Source organism: Barbus barbus (assembly GCF_936440315.1).
Source record: "Barbus barbus genome assembly, chromosome: 18".
NCBI lineage: Eukaryota > Metazoa > Chordata > Actinopteri > Cypriniformes > Cyprinidae > Barbus > Barbus barbus.
In genome coordinates, this window is record NC_136746.1 from 19900089 (window position 1) to 19925291 (window position 25203).

The window sequence follows — 25203 nt, forward strand, 5'->3', positions numbered from 1 at the left end:
ATACAAGTCATTGGTGTTTGGTGATGAGTTTTTGGCTCAAGGTCTGCATTTAAAGTCACACCAGAGATGTTCAGACCAGTCAAGTTGTTCCACACTGACTGAATCAATCTATCTATCTATCTATAGCCAATAATTCTCCACTCAAAGATTACAAAGCTATAGGCTACAGTACCCTAATATTATTTAATATTTTTATTCCATATATTATATATTCCGCTGGTTTTGTATTCAGATGGAGTTGAATAGGCTATACAACAGGTAGATAAACAGACAGAAAGACAGATCAAATAAGATAGAAATAAGCTCGTGGAGCTCTTAGACATTTGTTAAATCAAATGTCGTTTTGTAATGAAAAAAATGTTTGTTAGACATTTTATTCATAGGGTATTATAGAAATAATTGCATTAGGCAGCTTGAACCATATAGTTTGACACCTGTTCAGCTGTTCTCATTTCTATTTTCCACCTAACATATTGAAATCAATTTAATTGTGTATAAAAGGGGCTTTTTGTTTAATTTGTGTATAAAAGGGAAGGATGCGATGGCGATGATGACAGAATGATGTATAGATGGAGGGATGATGTTGATGGAGAGATGATGATGATGATGTCATTCTTTTAAGTGCGCAGCCCTGCTGAATCCACATCCGGGTCCTGCGCTGCTGCTGGTGTGCAGAGCTTCGGTCCCGAACGCAGCGGACCAAAATAGCGGTCAAACCCGACACTTTCCACTTTCAGGACGCAGAATAAATGGGAATTATGCATCCCTGGTTTAAACAGATAAGGGTGATCCGCTCTTTCACAGACTGAATGCAGAGCAAAACAATCCGCCAGCCTGTCTCTCTCTCACCACCGCCTCGCTCAGTTTATATCTCTCTCTTTCTTTTCGTCCTTCTCTTTTATCTGTTTTTTACCTTCTCCACAACAGAACTCTCCGGGACTTATTTTTAGTGGGTAAGTTTCTGTGCTTTTGTAATATGCGAATGGCAGAGCTAGCCTGTTAGCATGTAGGCTAAGGGAGTAGGCGGGTGTTATTTGAGCTCGGCGGGTTGACCTGCCGCATGTGGCCGTCGCATGGTGAGCTGAGGGCCGCAGGTCTGACAACCCAAGCCCGAGGCTTCACTTGGCCTCTCGTTAGCATTTAGCTTGCTAGATTGTCTGACCTCAAACCGTAGCCGTGAGTATCTGCCAGTCTCTTAGCTCATTCTCTTTCCCGATTACATTCACTAGCCTATTTCACTTTGTCTTAATGTTTCAGTCAAACTGAAGGGACCCAAACGTCAGTATTAGCATAAAGCTAGCGTGCTAACAGGCTCGCGACACCATGACGTAATGCGGAATAGAGGCGCGTGAACATGCGGCAGGTCTGTACGCGCAGACTTTCAGTTCACTGCTGTTCAGCACTAACAAGGGCAAAGGGCATTGATTGCTGATATCTCACTGTAAAGTGTGAATGCACTCTAGCAGTAAACCCAATCTGCAGCTAGATCAGATTTACAGAGTTTACCTGTCAAATATATACAGGGGTCAAGGCTGGAGTTTTATAAATTGCACTGGTTTTGTGTTCAGAGTGCGCAGTGACAAATGTGAGTGGTGAACAATGGTCTGAATGCATCTGTACTTGTCTATTTTTAGTATACGAGTGTGTGTAGCATTGCGTTATCTGACAGCCATACATGGCTGGGACCCGCTGTATGTGTGTCTGCCTGCCTTTGTGATAGTGTGTGTGTGTTTACATTAGTTTCTTGTGCCTGTTGTCATGCCATCGTTTATTTCCAAAATGATCACTGGCATGACAAGACTTTTGTAGTTACAGTCATCATGAATTATAAAAAGTGGACTAGTTTTGTGTGTATTTAGACTTGATTCGGGTTAGCGGGAAATTAAAGTCGAAATTAAATTCAAATCAACCATTAATGCATGTTATTAAATACTGATCATATTGTAAACAATTGTTCCATGCATATGTTTAGTTACTAATCATTTGACCTCATAATTCTTAATAAAAATCTTCTGGCAAATTTATCTCTGGTGACATATGCCAGACTTAACCAATCATTTAGTCCACTTAAACCCCGCCCCTTTCTTATAACTGAGTGCATGCTGGCATTCAGATCTGCCTCCATAAATCGACAACCAGTGAATATAATCAAGTCTGTCCCCATCTTGCTTGTTTTTCAAATCCATTTCGTTCAAATATACCGCAATTTATTAAGAAAAGATCTGTTGCTACTCCAATTCCATTAACTCATGTTATCATAAGCTGAGTAGGCAATTTTTCCTGTTCTTATTTGGTTCGTTAACCTACATTAAATTGGCTTTAATGTTTACATATGAGAACTACACTACAGAACTAATTTTTAGTTTAATTCTTGACTGTCAACAAGAGTAGGCCAATTTTGCTTATCACTCGGCAAAGATTAAAAAGTTGTTAAACATTTACTTGTTGCAATTTCATGCAATATTTTGACACTTGAACAGGGTTATTATAATGTTTTAACATTTCAACAGGGGTTTTGAACTGTGCAAATGAGGAGTGGGAATGTAAGTTTACTTTAAAGTTGAAGTATATAATTTCTGTATCACCAAACGGAATTGTCTTTCATTGTTGATGAAGACATATCATCCTGCCCTAAACATATACCACTGCATAAATCTAATTTGTAATAAAATAGCAACTGCATTTTAAAATGTGTTTGGAAAAAACCTTAGGTTTGCTGTGCTTGTTTGTAGAGATGCACAATTTGGCCACAATATATATATATATCTTGTTGATGTTGTTGTTTTCTGAAAACGACTGAGAATTATTATTATTAATAATAGTTGAAGTAGTAGTAATTACACTGAACAAAATTATAAATGCAACACTTTTGTTTTTGCCCGCATTTTTCATGATCTGAACTCAAAGATCTATCTTTCTCCATCTTTTTCTATGTACACAAAAGGCCTATTTCTCTCAAATATTGTTCACAAATCTGTCTAAATCTGTGTTAGTGAGCACTTGGGGGGAAGTCGTGGCCTAATGGTTAGAGAGTCGGACTCGTAATCCAAAGGTTGCGGGTTCGAGTCTTGGGCCGGCAGGGATTGTAGGTGGGGGGAGTGAATGTCCAGCGCCCTCTCCACCCTCAATACCACGACTGAGGTGCCCTTGAGCAAGGTACCGAACCCCCAACTGCTCCCCGGGCGCCGCAGCATAAATGGCTGCCCACTGCTCCGGGTGTGTGTTCACGGTGTGTTTGTGTTCACTGCTGTGTGTATGTGTGCACGTTGGATGGGTTAAATGCAGAGCGCGAATTCCGAGTATGGGTCACCATACTTGGCAGCATGTCACTTCACTTCACTTCACTTCTCCTTTGCCGAGATAGTCCATCCACCTCACAGGTGTGGCATATCAAGATGCTGATTAGACAGCATGATTATTGCACAGGTGTGCCTTAGGCTGGCGACAATAAAAGGGCACTCTAAAATGTGCAGTTTTAATGTATTGGGGGGGTCCTGGGTGGTCCGAAAACCATTCAGTATCTGGTGTGATCACCATTTTCCTCACGCAGTGCAACACATCTCCTTCGCATAGAGTTGATCAGGTTGGCCACTCCTCTTCAATGGCTGTGCGATGTTGCTGGATATTGGCATGAACTGGAACACACTGTTGTATACGCCGATCCAGAGCATCCCAAACATGCTCAATGGGTGACATGTCCGGTGAGTCATGCAAGAACTGGCATGTTTTCAGCTTCCAGGAATTGTGTACAGATCCTTGCAAAATGGGGCCGTGCATTATTATGCTGCAACATGAGGTAGGGCTGTGCAATTAATCAAATTCGATTATCATGCGCATCTAGTCAGTAAAACCGGTTTCTTGATTAGCAGTTAATCGCATCACCTGCTTTCAAACGGAACGGGAATTACTACACAAAACTGTAGTTCACTGACAAACTAGGCAATTTCGTGTTCATAATCGAAGGCGATTCGTCTGCGATCATGAATGCGATATTGCCTATCTTGTCGGTGAACTACGGCTCTGTGTAGTAATTCCCGCTCCATTTGAAAGCAGGTGATGGCGATTTACTGCCAATCTCTGAATCGGCTTTACTGACGAGATGCGCATGATGATCGAATTCGATTTAATTGCACAGCCCTAACATGAGGTGATGATCGTGGATGAATGGCACAACAAAGGGCCTCAGGATCTCGTCACGGTATCTCTGTGCATTCAAAATGCCATCAATAAAATGCACCTGTGTTTGTTGTCCATAACATACGCCTGCCCATACCATAACCCCACCGCCACCATGGGCCACTCGATCCACAACATTGACAACTGCTCACCCGCACGACGCCATACACGCTGTCTGCCATCTGCCCTGTACAGTGTAAACCGGGATTCATCCATGAAGAGAACACCTCTCCAAAGTGCCAGATGCCATCAAATGTGAGCATTTGCCCACTCAAGTCGGTTACGACGACGAGCTGCAGTCAGGTCGAGACCCGATGAGGATGACGAGCATGCAGATGAGTTTCCCTGAGACTGTTTCTGACAGTTTGTGCAGAAATTCTTTGGTTATGCAAACCGATTGTTACAGCAGCTATCCGGGTGGCTGGTCTCAGATGATCTTGGGGGTGAAGATGCTGGATTTGGAGGTCCTGGGCTGGTGTGGTTACACGTGGTCTGCGGTTGTGAGGCCGGTTGGATGTACCGCCAAATTCATTGAAACGCCTTTGGAGATGGCTTATGGTAGAGAAATGAACATTCAATTCACGGGCAACAGCTCTGGTGGCCATTTCTGCAGTCAGCATTCCAATTGCACGCTCCCTCAAAACTTGCGACATCTGTGGCATTGTGCTGTATGATAAAACTGCACATTTTAGAGTGGCCTTTTATTGTGGTCAGCCTAAGGCACATCTGTGCAATAATCATGCTGTCTAATCAGCATCTTGATATGCCACACCTGTGAGGTGGATGGATTATCTCGGCAAAGAAGTGCTCACTAACACAGATTTGTGAACAATATTTGAGCGAAATATGCCTTTTGTGTACATAGAAGTCTTAGATCTTTGAGTTCAGCTCATGAAAAATGGCAGCAAAAACAGAAGTGTTACGTTTATAATTTTGTTCAGTCTATATAAAGAAGTGCTAAATAACAGTTGGTAGATAATTGAAATTAAAGGTATTTTAGAATTGTGAATATTTTCTTGTATTGACTGCTGAAATGTGGTACCATGACTACCCTATACAGAATTCATTTTTCAGTGAATCATGCGGCCATATATCTGGCCCATTTGGGTTGCAAATAGCAACTAGTTTGGTGCTGTTAGTGGTTTTTATGTTGCTCATTATTCTCAAACTTTTCTGTTCTAGATTCCTAAGCAGCAGAGATGGGTGCATTTCTGGACAAGCCAAAGATGGAAAAACACAACGCCCATGGTGAAGGAAACTGCCTGCGCTACGGCCTGAGCAGCATGCAGGGCTGGCGAGTAGAGATGGAGGATGCGCATACTGCTGTCATCGGTCTGCCCAACGGCTTGGACCCCTGGTCGTTCTTTGCTGTCTATGACGGGCATGCAGGTTCGCAGGTGGCACGTTACTGCTGCGAGCACCTCCTGGAGCACATCACCAGCAACCCTGACTTCCAGGGTGGAAGTGGAGGAGGAGGTCCAGCCGTGGAGCCCAGCGTAGATGGCGTGAAATCTGGAATCCGTACTGGTTTCCTGCAGATCGACGATCACATGCGGCAGATCTCAGAGAAGAAGCACGGCGGCGCTGACCGCAGCGGCTCGACGGCCGTCGGTGTGATGGTCTCACCCCGCCACATCTACTTTATCAACTGCGGTGATTCGCGGGGTTTGCTGAGCCGCGGAGGGTCTGTGCACTTCTTCACACAGGACCACAAACCCAGCAACCCCTTGGAGAAGGAGAGGATCCAGAACGCTGGAGGATCTGTGATGATCCAGCGTGTCAATGGTTCCCTAGCGGTGTCCAGGGCTCTGGGGGACTTTGACTATAAGTGTGTGCATGGTAAGGGTCCCACGGAGCAGCTGGTGTCACCGGAGCCCGAGGTGTATGCTATCGAGCGGTCGGAGGCGGAGGATGAGTTTATTGTTCTTGCTTGTGATGGGATTTGGGATGTGATGGCCAATGAGGAGCTGTGCGATTTTGTTCGTTCACGACTGGAGGTGACTGACGATCTGGAGAGGGTCTGCAATGAAATTGTTGAGACCTGTTTGTATAAGGTGAGTGTAAACAGACTTTTACCAGCCAGTCAGATGAATGCTTTTGTCTATTAAAAATACAGTGAAAGGAGATAAATCACGCTGTTGATTGTTTGCAAAGTATTTTATTCGATCAGTTTCCAGTGCAGTTCCATGTTTTTTTTCCCTTATTCAGCAAGGGATGCATTAAATTGTTATAAATTGACAGTAAAGACTTTCTACAAAAAAATGGCAATTTGTTACAAAAAAAGTAGTTCAAATAAATGCTGCCCCCATGAACTTTGTTCATCGATGCACCCTGAAAAAACCTAAAATGTCAACCAGCAATGTTTTTAACATTGATGAAAATTAGAAATGTTTCTTGAGCACCAAATCAGCCTATTAGAATGATCATGTGACTCTGAAGATTGGAGTAATTGTGGGTGAAAAGTCAGCTTTGCCATCACAGGAATAAATAAATACTTTTTATAGAATATTACTATTTGCACTGTATTTTTGATCAAATAAATGCAGCCTTGGTGAGCATAAGAGACTTCTTTCAAAAACAAAAAAATCTTACTGACCTCAAACTTTCTTACCCCTGAAATTTATTGATTTATTTTTAACAAACTGATTTCATTTTTATTTTTTATTTAAGATAAGTATAATTAAGGAAGTTTTATATAATGCAAACAAATGTAATAAGTAATGGAAAATGTTTTTTGTAATGTTTAATGGAAAATGTTAGATTTTTTTTTATTTATTTAAATTATGTATACATTTTTAATAGCTTTATTTACTTCAGTAGAATACAATGAACATATGTGACCCAGCTGGTATTGAACACAAGTGTTTTATTTTTTTACATTTCTATATGAGAGAGTGTTCATAACACAGTTCTCCAAATTCTAAATCTTATGTTACATTTCTCCACAGTGTTTCATTGATGTTAAATTTTGGATTTGGTTTAAATTTTGATGAACCCCTCTCTTCTTCTGTGTTTGGACAGGGAAGTCGTGACAACATGAGTGTTGTGTTGGTGTGTTTCGTCAGTGCACCGAAGGTTTCCGCTGAAGCTGTCAAAAGGGAAGCGGAGCTTGATAAATACCTGGAGAGCAGAGTAGAAGGTATGAGCTAACCTTTACAAGCCTTCTGCTATTAAATGGAATTAGTAATTCTGCTGGGCCAAACTTGATTGCTCTGAATTGTTGTTGATATAACAGAGATCCTGAAGAGGCAGGGGGATGAAGGTGTGCCTGACCTGGTACATGTGATGCGCACGTTAGCATCTGAGAGCATCCCTAACCTACCACCCGGAGGAGAGCTGGCCAGCAAGTGAGTACCACACAATCTCGTTTTCTCTCTTTACTTCAAGTTCCAAAACCTAGTGATCTGTCCATCCAATATTTTGTGATCCATTGGTGGGTAATTCTCACAGAACCTTTCAATAACACAATAACAAGTTTGTGGTCAGTTAAGACATGAGAGAGACTTGGCTCTGCACCAACAGCTCTCAAGTTGCTGTACGTGAAGAATCGTATATGAAGTTCCATTTTGCTTTTAATGAGGCAGCTCAGTAGGTTTTGCTACAGAGGTGATGTTTCCTTCCCTTTCTTTCTTCACTCAGAAGATTATACCTGTCTCTGTTTTTGTCATAGGCGGAGTGTAATTGAAGCAGTATACAACAAACTTAACCCATACAGGAACGAGGATACAGTGAGTACATCAGCCTGACCTTGTGTGTGTATAAATGCTGGGATGTTTGCTTGCAAGATTTTTTTTTGCTTTGTTCTAGAATTAAGTTGCATTGCACGATTTAGTTGTTTGTCACCTTAAGTGTTCCAGAGTTTTGTTATTTCATTTGTGCATTTTTCCATCCCATTCCACATTATCTGCTCTCATCTGACAGTGCTGGATAGAGATGTGAGTGAGATGTGCTTTGGAAAGAGTTTTGGTTGAGTGCAAGGTGGAGCCCCTCAAATTTGTTGAGCAAACCGATTTAATATTTAAAAGAAAAACTTAAACACTTAAATGTTGATTGAATAATTTGTAATCGATTGATTCGATGATTATAGCCCTCTTGACTCTGAACAGTTCTTGACCTGAAAATAACTTAATTACATAAGATGTGATGTACTGTATAGGGTTATCATGGTACCATATTTCAATAGGCAATACCAGTAGAATCTACTAATTCTCAAATGGTATCAATTTCAATACCACAAAAAATTTAATATTGTCTAACACACTTTATTTAAAATAATAAACATAATAAAAATATTAGCATTTACAATTAAAGCTTGATTAAGTTGTGTAATCAAGTGTTTGCTTCAAGTTTTAAGTCATTTTCAAAGTTTTTAAAAGTAATTACTTCAAAGTAAATGACAAACAATAGGAATAATAAAACTAGGCAAGCATTTTGACCAAGAAGTGCATTTGAATGTTTATAAACATAGCTGCATTTTACCATGACTTGTGATTGCTCTTTATGATGGTGGCATTTTAAAGCATCGCTTACAAAAGTGATTTGGCACTTGGTACTACCAGTACCATTTTTAAAAAATATTATAAATATATCTATCGCCCTATTGGTACATACTGTATGTTGTATTTATTTGATTTCGATTTTTTTCCCCAAATATGGACTTTATAAAGATACTTTTGGCATCCCTAGTGGCATATGCATTGTGATTTGTGATTGATTTTATTTATTTTTAACAAACTGATTGTGTATATCCGTTTTTGTTTCATATAGACTTGACTGAAAATCAGGCACCTTGGGTGCTCTTTACTTCAGCACTCAGCACTTGATTCTGATGCTTTTCATGACTACCAACCTTGACCTGCCACACCTCAGGCTGTTCTTCCAGTTCACATGTATTTTACAAACAAGTTCAAGCCTTCCCAAAATAACAATGGAACAATTCATTTTCAGTCTGTCATTTTCCTCTCTTTCATATTTATTTAATAATTTGTTCATGTCATATTCATGTCATATTTATGTTTATAAGGGGCAGTTCAGCCTGCTAAGTGTGAACTCTGATTGGTTGGTGTGCATATTGTTGTGCTTAAGCTGTTTGGTGATATTTTTCTTTCTTTTGGGGTAGTGCTTTGCTTTTAGGTGCAGTCTCATAGATCGCTGGGGTTGGGTACACCCTTACAGGAACCTGTAGATTTTTATTGAGGAAGACTTTTTTTTTTTTCTTTTTTTTTTTTTTTTACAGTTCTACAAAAAATTTAACAGGGTCCCTGTGAACTGGTGTAAAATTTAACATTAATGCTTGCATTCCAAATACAGAAATTGTATTTGAATTGTCTTCGAATTGGAATACACTCACAGCAGTTTTAGTCCAATACCTGAACAAATCTGAATTTGGGATACTAAAGCTGCCTTTTGGATCACTCTGGACCCAAATATGTATAGAATTAAAATAGGACACTGTGATAGCCAAAACTGATATTTCAATTGCTTTTATTCGTTTTTTCTGTGTTCAATGTAGTGTGTTTTTCCCCAATCCAAGGAAGCATCCTCTCAAGTAATAGTAATAAACAGCAGTATTTACAGGCCGAACACTACCATCCAAAAGTTTGGAATCAGCTAGATTTAAAATGAATAAATAAAGACAGACATTCTCAATGTTAAAAAGAAATCCATTACAAATAGTCAAAGAATACTGACAAAAGTATAATTTCCACCTAATTTTAAATTCAACACAGATAGTAATAAGAAATATTTCTTGAGCACCAAATCAGCATATTAGAATGATTTCTGAAGGATCATGTGACACTGAAGACAGAGTGATGGCTGCTGAAAATTCAGCTTCAACATCACAGGAATGAATTACAATGTAAAATAGAAAACATTTTAAACTTTTAATAATGTGTGGTAATGTTACTGTTTTACTGTATTTTCAAATAATCAAATAAATGATTAAATAAATACAGCCTTGGTGAGCAATGTCTTAAAAATAAATTGTAACTTTTAAAATGGTAGTTTATAGAATCAGTGAAATCCTTGTGAATCATAACTATGTAATTTATAGCCCTAAATTTATGTAATAATTGCCTACCTTTCGGCATCACAAAGATACTAGCTTAATTATAATTTTTTTTAATAATCCTGTAGTCTACATGTTTATCTGTAGCGCGTCTCAAGTCTGTTCATACTTATAGCAGTTTTGTTTCTGGAATTTGCTCTTCTAACCAAGTGATTGATGCACCACAAAATCTACAAATAGCCTTTTGGCACACAAGCAACATCAAGTGTTGTAATTTCTGTCAATTGCAATCAGCGTATCAGTTTGGCCATTTAAACCCAAGATTTGGATCCCTCCATCATTTCCATCAACATTTCCTAGAATCATTCCTGATTTATCTTCACCTGTGTTTCATACTGTGTCTCACACAAACATGCTTTTTCCTGAGTGGTTGGCAGTTGGAGCTTGGTTGGATCTCACAAGCTGCTCTCCTCCTCTCTCCATTCAAGGACTCTGCATCCACGGATGACATGTGGTAGCCCCGCCCCTTTAAACACTGCACAGAGTTTACAACCCTTCAGAACCCTGCACAACAACCTTTCCTACAGGACCCGACACCAGAACCCTGCACAAGAACCCTCAACTACTACAGAACCTGCACAAGAACCCTACCACAGCCCAGCTCAGCTGCTCTGGACTATTCGGAGGAAGAAGAGGAAGGGAATGAGGGCTCCCTCCCCTTGTTCACGTAACGTTCCCTCAGTGCTAGGCAATGGTACCTTCTGGAAATTTTCTGCATACTCTTCTGTCCCAAATCACTCTTTTCCCAAATAATTTTATCCTTAACATCACCCTCTTAAAAAATCATACAATTTTTTTTTTTTTTTTGCCATTTCAATTTTTTTTATTTTTTTTTGGTGTAATTAATTTGATTCACATTTCCTTGTGTGTTTGTATATTTCAGCTTTTATTTCAGTGAAGTGCAATTGTCTTGTACAAAGAAAAGCCTGTATCAAATGCAGCTTTAGTTTTAAGTTTATAAAAAAAAGAAAACAGGCACACCTTTATTGCCCTGCCTGCTATTGTTTCCTCTCCAACCGCTGAAGCCCGACACATCTGCCTCTCATATGCTTTCCTTTCACTTTTTTTTTTTTTTAAACAAAATATAACTTTTTGTATTGTTACTTTTTAAGTGAAACGGGTAAATGATATGGGCTCACAGCACAGTACAGTAAGCTTTTTTGTAAATCTCACAGCACAGATGACAGGAATCGTTATGTTTTCTCAGTACTACTGTTTTTCTTTTTCTGGTGGGGTGGGTGTTTTATTTTTGCCCCTTTTTTTTTTGAGGAAACCGCTTTAACTTAAACTAAGCTGAAATTATGTGCGTGTTTGTTTGTGAGAGAATGAGCGAGTCTTCTGAGAAATCAGTGGTTTGTGTCGTGTGGGTGTGGGTGTGTGTTTGTGTGTAAGAGGATGCATGTTTGATGCACCAAACTATTTCCATAGTGCAAATTTTGTGTGTGATTCTCTTACCTGATGCGCTAACCCTAACTCTCTTATCATCAACACTAGGACCCTTCTCTACAGTGTTCTGCACTAATGCAGCTCTTGATTTTTTTTTTATTTGGGTGGGGGGGCGCTAAGTTGGTCTTGGAGCATTTTAAAGGATCTCCTGCACTTGCTGGAAAAAAGTAATTGTTAAGAAGCACTCAGAACTGGGATAGGCCCTATTAAGTGCGTTTATGTGTGTGTTTGGTTGTCAGTGCATATGGTCTGAATGGATGTGTGAGATTGCATGTTTATTGTGCTTACAATTATGTGGGTTTTAATGGGGATACTTAGGCTTTTGACATATAAGGCTTTAGCTATAGCGTTCGATCACCTATCTGCACTGCTGAGAGAGTGATGAGTGAATGCTTTCTGAGATTAACACTCAACTCAGATTTTTCGTCTTCTTAAACCATCTCGTGTTGATTTATGTTATCTGTTTCTTTTTTATGGATGTGGTGATTTCTATCTCTCTCTCTCTCTTTTCAAAGAACAAATACAGTGTGATGCAGTGAGCTGTCCTGGTTTAGGCCAGAGCCTGCATGTGTTCCTCTGACCAATAGGGAGCGCAACAGAGTACTGTTTGCTGCTAAAGTGTGTGATTGAATCATTAGTTCATTCATTTGAATGCTCTTAGTTAATATTCTCCTGCACCTTTTCCCCCAATGCTGTATGTAACATAGTTCTGAATTAATTTAATTGTATTTTTTCAGAGAGATTGTCACTTGTTCATTTGTCCTGATTGTCTGAAACGTGACAAAGTGAAATCACCCCCTTCGTCCTTACCTTCCCAAACTAAATTTTATGTATGAAATAGATTATATGAACAGGAATTCCCTTGCATCTAATAAATATAAATTAGCTTTTCAGTCTAATCCCATGTATTTGCATACTGAAAAAAGGGTAGGTAAAAAGATCACTACTTTGAGTCTTTTTCGTGAACCTCACAGGGTGATTTATTTAACTAATATTGTAACAAAATGACAATCTAACAGTGTATAGCTAATGTAAACGGAAAAATCTCCCTGTGTCCTCTATGCTTTCAGCTTGTTATAACACAGGCATAGAGATCATTGTGTTTGTGTGGAATGGTGAGCTATGTGTTTTCCCCAATGGAAGCTGGAATGTTGTGTAATAGGAGATTTACGAAATGAATCTAAAATTAACAGGATGTTTTAGGATGGTTTTAGTGGCCAGGATACGTTCATGTATCTTTAAGCTTTTTTTGGATCTGTAAAGCTACGTGGAATCACTTTAGGAATGTAGACACGAAGAACGATGACTCTTAATAGGATGCTGTTGGCTTGCTTAACCCTCAGTTTGGTCTTATACAAGCTTAAAAATCACTTGTTTGAAAATTAACAAATTATGTGACTTGTTTTGAAAAAAGCATTTTGTTGTATGCAGTTTTGAGATTCATGGACTGCTATTATAAAGATTCTCTTTTGTTTGTAAGACTTCCAAATGGTTTTTAGATGGGGCAAAAATCAAAAATAGAGATTTTTCTAGTTGCGAGGTGGTCATAAGCACGAGTCTATTAAGTGAGGAGAGGTTATGGCTTACAGTGAAACATACAAGCCCAGTTATAGATGATAGAGATGTTTAAGAATGTTTTTTTTTTTTTTGCTGAGTCTTGTCACTTAAGTTGTCAAGGGCATTTTGCAAGGAATTCAAATGACACATGAACCGTTGCATTTGTTAATTGCACATAGATTGTTTGCTAAATATGCGTCACAAACCCTTTGAAGCCCCGTATTTTAGGTTTATTCTCTGAAATCCTATTTCCGTGGTCTCTAGCTCTGTAGTGTTAGCTTGGTAGCTCATTTCAGTTTAAATGATCCGGACCTGCCTTCTAATGTATAAACCAAGTGATTAATGCAGCCTTAATGCCTCCTGCAAAACCCCACCCCCAAACCCTTGGGCTTTACTCATATATTACAGAGCTCTGTATGCAAACACACCACAATTTTGTGCTAAAGGGAACTCAATTTTTATAGCACGGTGTGTAATTCAGTGGTTCGGCCTCGCACGTTCTCATAGACACACGGATGGTATTTTACTCTGGTGAAATCCCACCTCCTACCCCAACAGGATTATTTTTGCTGATTTCAGTCATCTGCTGTCCTCATAAGCTAAGCTATTTTTGTTAAACAATTGATATGTATATTTGTATTCATTTATAAATATGTACACAAAATGAAGTGAATAATCAAGGATAATCTCTCCTCCCTGTAACCCACTTTGACCCACTGGTCATCCTCTAACTGTTCCACTGTTCATTTTTGTTGTTTTAATCTTTTCAGACTGGAAATAAACCTATTTTATTTGAAAAAAAACAAAACTATTGTGTAATGGTTATTTGTTACCGTTGTTTTGATGATACATAATTAAATATTATGAAATGACAGGTCACGATGAAAGAAGGATATGCTAAATTGAAATTCTACAAACATTGGTTATATTTTGCCTATTTTAAAAGCAGTGCTTGGAAATTATACACAGGAATTAATACTTCAAGGATGCATCATCAATAATAATCAATGCAATTGATCTAAAGTGAGAGTAATAACATTTAAAAGATCAAATAAATTATTTTCTTAAACTTATATTTATCAAAGAATACTGAAAAAAAGAAATGTAGCATGGTTTCACAAAAATATTAAGCAGGACAACTGTTTTCAACATTGATAATAACAAGAAATGTTTATTGAGCACAAAATCAGCATGTTAGAATGATTTCTGAACTATCATGTGACACTGAAGACTGGAGAAATGGCTGCTGAAAATTCACCTTTGTCTTCTCATGAATAAATTACATTTAAAAATATCTTTATACAGTTATTCTTAATTGTAATCATTTCACAATATTATTGTTTTTACTGCAATATTGATCAAATAAATACAAGCCTTGGTGAGCATCTTCTTCAGGGACCTTTTTCAAAAGCATAAAAAAACCTTTCTTGTATCTTGCAAATCTTTACATTGACCACCAGTATGATTTTCAAATTCTGCAGCTGATTTAGTTACTATTACTAGTGCTTTTGGGGTTGCTGAGACCCCTAATCTAAAGTCAATGTAAAAGCAGTTGAGATTTAAGGTGGATTTAGCCTCTTGTTTCTGAAGGGAGGGCCAATAAAAAATTCAGATGAAATTCAGTTTCAGGTGTAGGAAAAAGTGCTCCAGTTTATTTAAAATATACTGTTTATTTTCATTTCGGAGCAACAGAGGCCCTAAATATGAGTCATATAATGCTAACAGCATTTCAGTCACAGTGATATTTTCCCCTTTTATACTTAGGAGCCAGCTACGTGATTTGTTATAGCCTGACCACAGTGTCCTTGAAGTTATTAAAACACTTTAATTTTAGAGATGAATGGCTGGTCTCTATTTAACAGAATTTTCATTTACCTTTCATATGTTGATGAATTTGTAATGTGAGTATTGATGTCTCATTTTGACATCAGTCTTGAAATGGGAAAGCAAATATACATCTTTTGTGCAAAATCTTTTGGACTTTACAGTGGTAAATTAAAAAGGTGGTTGGTATTGGAGAGATTTCTGAGAACTCTTAAAGATTGCTTTGTTTTTAATTATGAGAGACATTTTTTTTGCATTTCAGAAAAAGCAAGAAACAGGAGTTTACTTTCTCAGGCAAACTTTTAATTGTAGTCACTCTTGTCACATTTAATGTTCATATTTGGGTGATGCCAGTCCATCTACTTTGTAGATCTGAAAAGTTCTACTTTTTAACTATTTTGTCTTTAAGCAGCCAGGTGGGGGCAGTGTGAGTTGGATAAAAGGAAGTGACTATGAAGTGAGACCACTGTCAAAACCAGTTCAGAATGAAGAGACTATGAAGTGAAGCCACTGTTAAAACCAAAGTCAGTCAAGAACAGACTACTTAAAATTAAAGTGCTATAGCAAAATGGAAATGGATTATAATGTCTGATCCTCTCAAATCTAATCTAAAGTATCCATAAATCTGATAAAATGTCATTTTGTATGTGTACCAGTGAATGCTGCTATTGAATGGTAATCGCAAACATTCACCTAGGATCTACAAGACAGAAATGCATTTGAGATAATTTGCCCAAAAATGAAAATTCTTTTACCGTTTACTCACCTTTATGTCATCCCAAATCTGGTAGCTTTCCATCTGTATTCTTTTTTCTTTTTGTTCCAAAACTGTATGAATTTCTTCCTTTTACAGAACGAGTACAGCAACAATACAGCATGGCCTCGAGTGCCTTATTGCTTTTTTAAAATGATTAAGGAAACGTAATGTTTGTTTTAACATTAGTTTTATTACGCTAATTCATTGTCACTTTATTGACCAACCAGAATTCTGTAAAACAACTCTTTTAGATAGCAGGTTAAGGGCTTGTGTGTTCAAATGTGAATGGTTGGAGTTTGAAATCATGAATATTTCAAGCCAAACTCTCAACATTCCATGATCCGACTGGAATATGTGACTTTTATAGATTTTAAAACACTTGGCATTAATCAAATGCTGAATGTTTACAGAGAAAAACCTGGGCATCTTACTCTAAACGATGGATGGTCCCACACTAGACTTACAAGTCATTTTGAACACAACAACCTTGCGCAGAAGAGACACATGACAATTGAAAACAAGTGTTGTAAATGTTTGCTATCCTCCGACTTGATGGAAGCATAGTCTGAAGTCAAAAAATAATCATAGTCTATACCCATCATGTACTCTACACGATTATCTGTGAAATCTGTCACTCAGACTGCCCAAAAAACCAGGCAATCTGTACATGTAGTGTCATGTAGTCATGTAATGCTATGCTGAGGAGAGACGTTTTCAATGCCTGTATACAGCATTTTTGTTCACAACATAATTATAGACAGCAGTAGATGAACCTGAAGTGACGACTGTTCGCCACAGAGGGGTTTACAGCCTCTCTTTTTGGCACAACTGTGTTTTTTCTCTCTTGGGGGACTTCTGAACACTTTTTAGGGCTGTTGACCCGATGCAGTCTGTTTTCCTGTTATTCTGTATATGCATGTGAATGTTTGCAAGGGAGAGTTGTATCCTTCTGCTGCAGCTGCACGGATTCATCACAGACCTACAAAACAGCTCAGCCAGCCGATAACAGACAGATAATATTGACTCTGCTATTACACTTCTGTTCTCTTTTGTATCTCTTCTTTCATACTTCTCTCAACAGTTATCACTATTTTGTTGTATGCAGTGTGTGTATATCTTTCTTCCTCTGTCATTCTCAGTCACTGGAGAGCACTGCTGTGTGAAACAATGTAGCTGAGCTCTTTTTGTTTAAACCTTATTAAAAGCTCTTGGGTGTGTTTTTAACTGACTGTGTAGAGATTTGAGTTTTGTATGCATTTGCTTTGACTGGGTGCTGAGTTTGTTTTTTAACCCTTAGCATGCGGTTGTGCTATGGTCAAAATGGCATGTGCATTTCTGTAGTCAATTCTCTCTATTCTTCTCCTCCAGGATCCAGACATCCTTTTCTTCAGAGGTTTCAGCTAGATGCAGAACAAGCCCTCTCTTCTTCTTTCTCCTTTTCTCCTTACTTCTCTCCTTTTGTCTGTTTATGCTTTTAAGACTTATGCTTTTTAGAGAAGATAAAATTAGAAGATCTCGAGAATGAGCATCCTGTTGTTTAGCACTCGCACAAGTAGTTTTGCGTCTCAGTGATGGTTGTTTTTAGGATTTTGCTTAATTTTAGTCTCGCTGAATATATCATATTCTTTCAGGAAGATATACATATGTACTACCTATCAGAATTTTGGGGTCAGTCATTTTTTTAAATGTTTTGAATGTGTCTCCTATGCTCCACAAGATAATTTATTTGATCAAAAATACAGTAAAGACAGTATTATTATGAAGTATTACGATTTAAAAACACTTTCTATTTTAAGCATAATTTAAAATGTAATTTCTTCCTTATTTGGTGCTCAAGAAACATTTAGTATTATCATTAATGTTGAAAACAGTTGTCCTGCTTAATATTTTGGTGGAAACTGTTACATTGTTTTCCATGATTCTTTGATGAATAGAAAGTTCAAAAGAACAGTATATATTTGAGAAAATATAATGGATCCTTGTTAAAAATAAATAAATAAAACTAATTTATTTGATAAAAATCTTACTGACCCCAAACAGTATAGTGTATATATCATTTTCCACGAGAGGTGACTGTCTGCATGTAAAACGAATATATAGTAAATTCTTAAAGCATTCTAAATTATAAAAGGCATTATTTCAACAACAGAAGATCCTCTTTATAATGAGTGTGGAACAGCCCTCTTATTGCATCTACGATCTGGGAACAATGATTCATAGAGCATGAAACACAGTCGACAGGCAGAGAACTGCTGAGTTTGATAGCAGGCGGTTGTTGTGATGCTGCTTTGTGGTGTTGTAATGAGAGCACACGGCACCACAGTTCCTAACCATCAGAGAAGAGACGTGGGGCTTCTGAAGGGACCAGTCCACAGTGAAACTCTTCAGAGAGCTTTTCATTGGTGCTGATGGTACTGATTACCTCAGAGGGATTCAGTTACTTTACAACGAACCAGGATGGCCACAGACGGATCCAGCTGTGATTTTATAACTCCACTAGAGCAGTGGATGGCCGTCATGTTGATTCAGGTTTTTTATTCCATTCTAAACTCAAAGTGCAGGTGGAGACTCACACTGTTCCAGTTTCTCATATAAGTCATATTCTGATTTAAAGGCCACTGATTTTTGAGACATGGGACAAAATGTACTTGACCTGCCATTAGATTATAAAGAGAAATAACAGTGTGTGTAGTTCAACATCACACAGACTTGATGTCTTTTATATATATATATTTAAATAGTAATTGTAAGTAATTGCACTCATTTCACTCAATTTTCTGTCACAAGTGGTAAATGTCTTGCAAATTTTAAAGTATAATTGTTTGTGATTTTTAAATAACTTCCTTTATTTTGAAAAGTCCTTAATATTTTGCAACACCGAAAAAACTGGCTACTGTTTTTAATACATTTATTAATGTTTAATAAGAAAAATACGGTGCTTTTGTCTGACTGCTGGTTAGAATTTAATAGCCTCAATTCTTCAATTTATTGAAGTGAATGCTAGATTTATCAATATTGATAATATTTGACTATTTTGAACTATTTTATGATGTGAAAAAACACTCTTTGTGAGAAAACTGATTGCAACAAAATATGTTGAACAAAATTTAAAATATTATACTTTTTGTTGTTTTTTTCCCCCCCATGTCTCAAGAATCTGTGAAGTTATCACTTCTTCGATTTACATCGTCAGAGCTGCTAGACTGTCTTCCTTCTGTATGGTGCTGAATATTTAAAACAACCTAATAAAGATTTAAAAACAGCACCGTGCCACAATATTACTTATTATGTGTGTTCCTGGCTATATTGAATTACATAAGTCATTCTAGGAGTCATATTAGGTAGATAGAGATCCTTTAGGTAACAACTGCATGTATTCAGTTTACAGTATACACACACACTCTCAGGGTGAATGTGATTCTCAGTAAAGGTCACTGTTCGGTGTTACTGACACCCTGAGGTGTGAAGTTCCCTCATCGTGGCATTTCAAGTCAGACGCACGCATAGACCATATATCAGCTCTCAGTTGCAGATTAAAGTGGCATCTCATGCTCGATGGCTGTAGGAAAGTGTCTCTCACAAGAGCAAAGATAGAAAATGAGGAGACGAATCCTGTCAGACCGTGTGTTATTAAATGAACTTTCATAGATTTTTATGTGACTCGTAATGGCTCTTGATTCATACACAATGCTGGATTTTGTATGAGACTGCCTACCCCTCTCTCTCCTTCTCTCTGTCTGTCTTTTTTTTCCCTTGTTGAACAGGTGCCACTTTGACCAGCGACAATGGTGCTTTAAGTTTGTCTTTCAGTTGCACAGTGGGATGTCTTCTGCTTCCGTTTGCCATTTGGAAGAGGGGATGTGGCAGAGAGAAGGAAAAAAAATAGAGGGAGAGATGATTTGGCATTATACACGAGAGCGTAAGGGCTTGTTGGTAAATATGTAAATAGCGCACTGTGAAGACATCCTGCCTGGTATGATTCTTGAGCCAACAGAGACACAAAGACGGAATTCAGAAAATAACTGCAAGGAAGTAAAAATAAGAAGAGAGGACAACGTGGACAAACTGGATTGCAGATAGAATGTTCGTAACGTACACTGGCAAAATGATCAATTTAGATACAATTATATAGAATTTGTAATAGTATTATACTTAGGCTATTTTTAAACAAAAATAGTTCATTCTCTCATAATGCACGTGGAAGTGAACCTTGCTAGATTTCTCACTTTAATAAGATATAATTAGTAATAATTATTAAATAGTATAATAATTAGTCTTTTAGCTGATGCTTTTTCTAAAGGCACTTAGTAACTAACAGAAGTGAAAGTTTGACTTAAAATTTAATTGTAGTGATACTAAAAACCCTCTTATGTTTGGAGTTCAGGATATAATTTGTAATATTAATCATGTTTCTGACTAGCTTTCTGCTCTACATAATAAAACAGACATCGAATCACTGGATGGGAGAACTTGTGGCTAAGTTTTGTGTTCCTGATCTATACTGCATAATGTAATAAGAAGCATCCATCGTTCATGTGACTGAGAGCTGCATAAGAAAATGGGTAAGCTTATCAATAATCATTTCTGAAACTTTTTCCATTATTAGAGTAAGTTTCCTACATAGCAGCTAAAATAATTTAAGCAAATTTGTATGGCTCTAAAACGTGTCTTACATGTATAAAATCACGTGTATAATTTTGTCTAACAATAACCATGTATTATTAAATGACATATTTGAGAAGCCAGTAGTAATGCGTTCCCCTCTAAGTCATTTTGGATGTGAGCTTGTGGGGTAAGTTTTGTCACTGGACCACTTATACCTCCTATATGTTAGTAAAGTTTTATTCCAGGTTAATATAATTTTCAGTCAGGGCTGAATGCAGTTAATATGAAGTTTGTATAACATTTACACAGCCGGTCACATGGCAGGAATGAACCAGTAAAGCTCTGCGACTTTCTTTTTACTTGTCATCTGTTTCCAGAGCATGCAGGTGAAGGACACGCATTCATTAAAGTCACCTGACACGCTGTTTGCGTGGCCATATAGATTTAACTGTATTGTTAATATAGATTCCTTATTAAATATACTTTTCAGCACTGGAGATGTCTTTTGAATTTGTCTCTCAAAACCCTGTTGTTTTGGTTTAATCGACAGGCAAATACTATAAAATTTGAATTCAATAGAACAGGGCAGCAATTATTTCGGGTTGTGGCTTCAATGGATCCAGGAGGTGAACTCAACTTCACCTTCAATTCAGCAACTTTAAATGTGAATTTTTAGAATATGTTCTTATAGTCAAAGGTGATTTAATTTGCCTGCAGGGAATAATTCACCACAGGGCTTTTGCTTTTCGCTTTGGAATGTTTGGTGAGGCCGGATTATTGGTGGGGGGGGGCTCACCTCATATCTTTTAGAATGTTTTTAATTTTTCTGGTATGGCCTATTCATGAAGAAGCAGATTAATTATTCATTAAGAAAAATAACTAATATTTTAGAAAACCTTTTAGCAGCTCGTAAAAGTCTGATTCAAAAATGAAAGTTTATTAAAAATTTGTTGAATACTTTAGTTTAAATCACTCTGACCTTTTTAATTACTCTTTTATGTGCATGTTTCTTTTTTTTTTTAAACTTTTTCAACTTTTCTAGAGAAAAAGATCAGAATAAAAACGAAATGTTAATTTTTATTTGTTTATTTATTTCAATGGACAGCACGATACTGAAACATTTTAATAAGTGGCAAAGACTTCTTGTTTCTTGTCAGGCCTCATTCTAGTGTTCCCGTGCGTGGCCGGTTCGAGTGGCCCGCTATTGTCCCACAGCAGCCCGGAGGGAGGAAGCGCTACTTTGGGTGGTCTGACAGACCCCCGCGGCTCACAATAGCGCGGTGCCCAATTATGAAGAGGACGTTTTTCTACTTGAAGGTTGTTGATTTACGGCTCGCAGTTCAACCGCCTCTAATTACCATTCTGAGTGAAGCAGACATGCACATTCAAAGCACTTTCCGTATTAAAGTATGAAGAGTGAGAGAGCCCAGTTTGTTGTTAAGGTAAGAAATAATGTTTTAGATAAATTTGTTGCATAATAATTTGATTTGTCTGTTAAATCGTTTAATTTGACCGCATAGGCCTCTGTGAATTTAGTTATGAAGAGATTTTTTTTGTGAACATTTTGAGCAGATCTGCATTCAGCATATCTATCAGGCCTGACCAGGCTTTACAGTAGAAGAAGTACTAATAATGGTAAACGATAGAGAGGTTCTTGTCAAAATGATAATGAATTGTTTTGATGGCCATCTAGCTCCAAAACATCAATGTAGCCGCTTCTCTACACTTCAGTCTGTTTGACTGAATCTTTTTGACAATCAGAAAAATTACTTTTATTAGCCTAATTATTATTATGTGGTTACTTCTTATTAGAGGTCAAATCTACTCATCTGTTTTTCTCAGTTTGTTGACAACTTGATATTTCTGTTGGTTTTTTCTTTTTCTTCTAATATTTGGTTAATGTTTTTAACATTAACTTTATTAAGTTCATGGTTTTTCTTTATTTTTTCAGGTTACTTGTAGTGTGGCCTAATGGTTTATGTAGCATATACAATTTATAAATGTGCAGAATATTTTGTTTCTGAAGGTTGAGCAGATTTAAATATAATAAAAGCTTTTATGATAATATTATTTAACACACGTGACAAACTAATTTGACCAAATTATGTACATTTTATATAGCTCATTCAGCAACAATATTTTTAATTTTTTTTTTTTTTTTTAGAAATATTGCTTTAAAATTGAAAGTTTAAATGCTCAAGATGGATAACAGTAGGCATGCAAATCTAAATAATTTCTGTACAGGCCTACCTTTTAGAACCCAGAAATCAACTTGTTAGTTTTAGGGAGTTTTTGCACTCACTGATGAATTTGATCCTTTTGTTATATCGTTTACTCTGATGAATTTTGCCATGAAGTTTATGGTTGTCATACTGTCAGGTGTTGTTGGCACATTAGAAGCAGGTCGAAGCAGGTTGAGATCTAATCTCTCTAATTAAGCCGTCTTGGTTGTAAAGCTCTGAAACAACATAAACATGATGGGAATGTTGGGGATTAGATCTTTCTTGGAATCCCCAGATAACAAGAATGACAAAGTATTCCCATTTTAGACCCTTAATGTGTTAAAATAGTCTTATCACCAACGCAGAGCCCAACATAAAGATTTTTTTCTCCACTGTGAGCATTTGGGTGCCTCAGAAATATCAGAAATAACTGTAGTAAATATTTGTTATGGATCCAAAACAGAAGGAATTTTTTTATGTAATGGATAAAAAACATCCATCAGCCATGCTCTGTTAAAATGTCTTCAGCAGCCTTTATTAAAGCCCATAACTGACCATAGCTTTGCTTATACGCTGAGTGGCCTTCACCTCAGAAACATTCCTTTCATCACTGTGTATGCCATCTCTGTTATGTACTTCCCTGGTATGTATCTGCGTGGGTCACTGGTCAAAATGACAGCAAATCTAAAATGAAACCGTATTCTGGTGTGGACAGTCAAGGTCAGAAGCCGCAGCGAAGAGCATTAATACTTAAGTCAGAAAGGTTAGGAGATCTGCGATTCTTTTCCAGAGGTTTACTTGTTTCTAAGAATCCAAATTGACTTTTTTTCTTTATTAAAACGTGGTTCTGCTACAGGCCACTGACATTCCTATGTATACAGGAAGTAATAGTAAGATATCTCCACGCTATTTATACTCTGTCCTTTCACCAGAACGGAAGGGGACGCATCTTCAAGAGACTTGTTGATAGACTCTGTTATATTTTTATTCGATATATGTGAATCATATAGGCTAGCCTATTCAAAATATTTGTTCCTCCTGAAACTACAAGCATCATTGACATTTTTCAAGTGTCTGTCTATGTACACGCGATTATGTGTGTTGAGATTTCAGAACAGTCAAACGTGCTCGGCTGATTCGCACCATCTGATCTCGAGGTGTGTGTATATATTTCCTTTTTGTCACAGAACGCTTTATTCTGAAAAAGCATCACCCACACACACACATAAGGAAGCGTCCTCATCTGTTCCGCGGTATTTGCCTTCGCCTCCGTGTACGGAGGGCAGGTGGGGGTGTGGAGTGAGAGCCGGAGCAAAGTGAAAGAGTCTGTGAGCCTTAACAAGCTCCAAATAGAAAAAGAACATCATTTTCATTAGGCTGCCAGACAAAGGCAGAGGCCCCCATGTTTTTGGGGAGGTCTGCAGTTTTTGTGTATGTGTATGCCTGTGTTTCCTTGAAATGTGCCTCTTACGCGAGAGCGTCCGTATGATTGTGAGAGAGACTCTATGTGTGAGTGTTTTTCAGGGACTGTCCTCTTTCCTGGCTGCTTTGTCTCTGTTGGTATTGTGCGTTGCTCAGAGAAAGGACTTCCTGGTCAATAGGGAGTAGAGTACCGTGAACTCGACAGCCCCCCAAAACACTCCACACACACACACACACACACATAGACTCAGACCCTTCTCAGCAGGCCGGGAAGCTGAGAGAGAGACAGCAGGATGGTGCATTTATCGGAAGGACTTGTTGCTAGGTGACTGACAGACAAGTGCTCAAGTCAGGGCCTGGTTTTTAAAGCTAAAACCTGTCTTTCTGAAATGTTTTACTGATTGAATAGATTCACAAGGAAACATAGAACCAGAATAACATTAGGGTCATCGATACTGAATTCTGTCTCATTTGTTACTGAAATACTTAATTCTGAATGAAAGCTCAATCTCTATTCACTTATTTGTGTATATAATGTATAAAATTGACCTTTGTCCCAGGCAAACTATTACCTCTATTGATGTGCTAGTTTCATATCTCTATATTTTTGTGGAATATTTATTTTATGTTTTTGAAAGAAAAATTTCATGCTCACTTTTATGCTCACCAAGGAGGCATTTATTTAATCAAAACAGTCAAATCAGTAATAAAATGAAAGATTATTACAATTTAAAATAACTATTTTCTACTTCAATGCTATAACATGTAATTTACTCTTTGGGTGGCAAAGCCTAATTTAAATTTTTTTTTTTATATATTTTTGTGAAAATCATGATTTTTTTTTTCAATATGCTTTGATGAATACAAAGTTCAAAAGAATAGCGTTTATTCTAATTAGATTATTTTTAAAACAATGGAAATGACCCAAAACGTTTTTCAAATTTTTATTAAAAAAAAAATCATTCATAATATTACGAACACCTGTAACTTAATTTTCTCATCATCATCTTCTTTATTTCAGTTTAAGAGAGAGAAAATATCATTGTCTCAGCAGAAGTCAATGGAAAGTCTCCGCCAAGACACAAAAACAAACATGCGTATTTTTGGGTAATGGCATTGTTAAG

The 25203-nt window shown here is 37.4% G+C and overlaps 1 protein-coding gene across 3 annotated transcripts; it reads left to right on the top strand.

Moving 5' to 3' along the window:
* Window positions 1-611: 611 nt before the first annotated feature.
* ppm1aa (protein phosphatase, Mg2+/Mn2+ dependent, 1Aa) lies at window positions 612-14044 on the top strand. Of its 3 annotated transcripts, XR_013785409.1 has the most exons (7): window positions 637-953; window positions 5359-6230; window positions 7198-7315; window positions 7412-7523; window positions 7847-7904; window positions 8944-9065; window positions 10675-14044. XR_013785409.1 is itself a non-coding variant. In XM_079439695.1 (6 exons), exons 2-6 carry the CDS (start codon window positions 5376-5378, stop codon window positions 8947-8949), a joined length of 1149 nt encoding a protein of 382 aa, XP_079295821.1. In that variant the 5' UTR covers window positions 612-953; window positions 5359-5375; the 3' UTR covers window positions 8950-10180. The 3 variants fall into 3 exon arrangements, 2 of the variants coding, with proteins under 2 accessions (XP_079295821.1, XP_079295820.1); XM_079439695.1 differs by lacking the exon at window positions 10675-14044 and having other exon boundaries at window positions 612-953; window positions 8944-10180; XM_079439694.1 differs by lacking the exon at window positions 8944-9065.
* The last annotated feature ends 11159 nt before the right edge of the window (window positions 14045-25203 follow it).

Coding starts and splice junctions, on each gene's coding strand:
- ppm1aa (XM_079439694.1), top strand. CDS start 5,376: ATGGGTGCATTTCTGGACAAGCCAAAGATGGAAAAACACAACGCCCAT. Junction 6,231..7,197: donor TTGAGACCTGTTTGTATAAG/GTGAGTGTAAAC, acceptor GTGTTTGGACAG/GGAAGTCGTGACAACATGAG. Junction 7,905..10,674: donor CATACAGGAACGAGGATACA/GTGAGTACATCA, acceptor TCTCCATTCAAG/GACTCTGCATCCACGGATGA.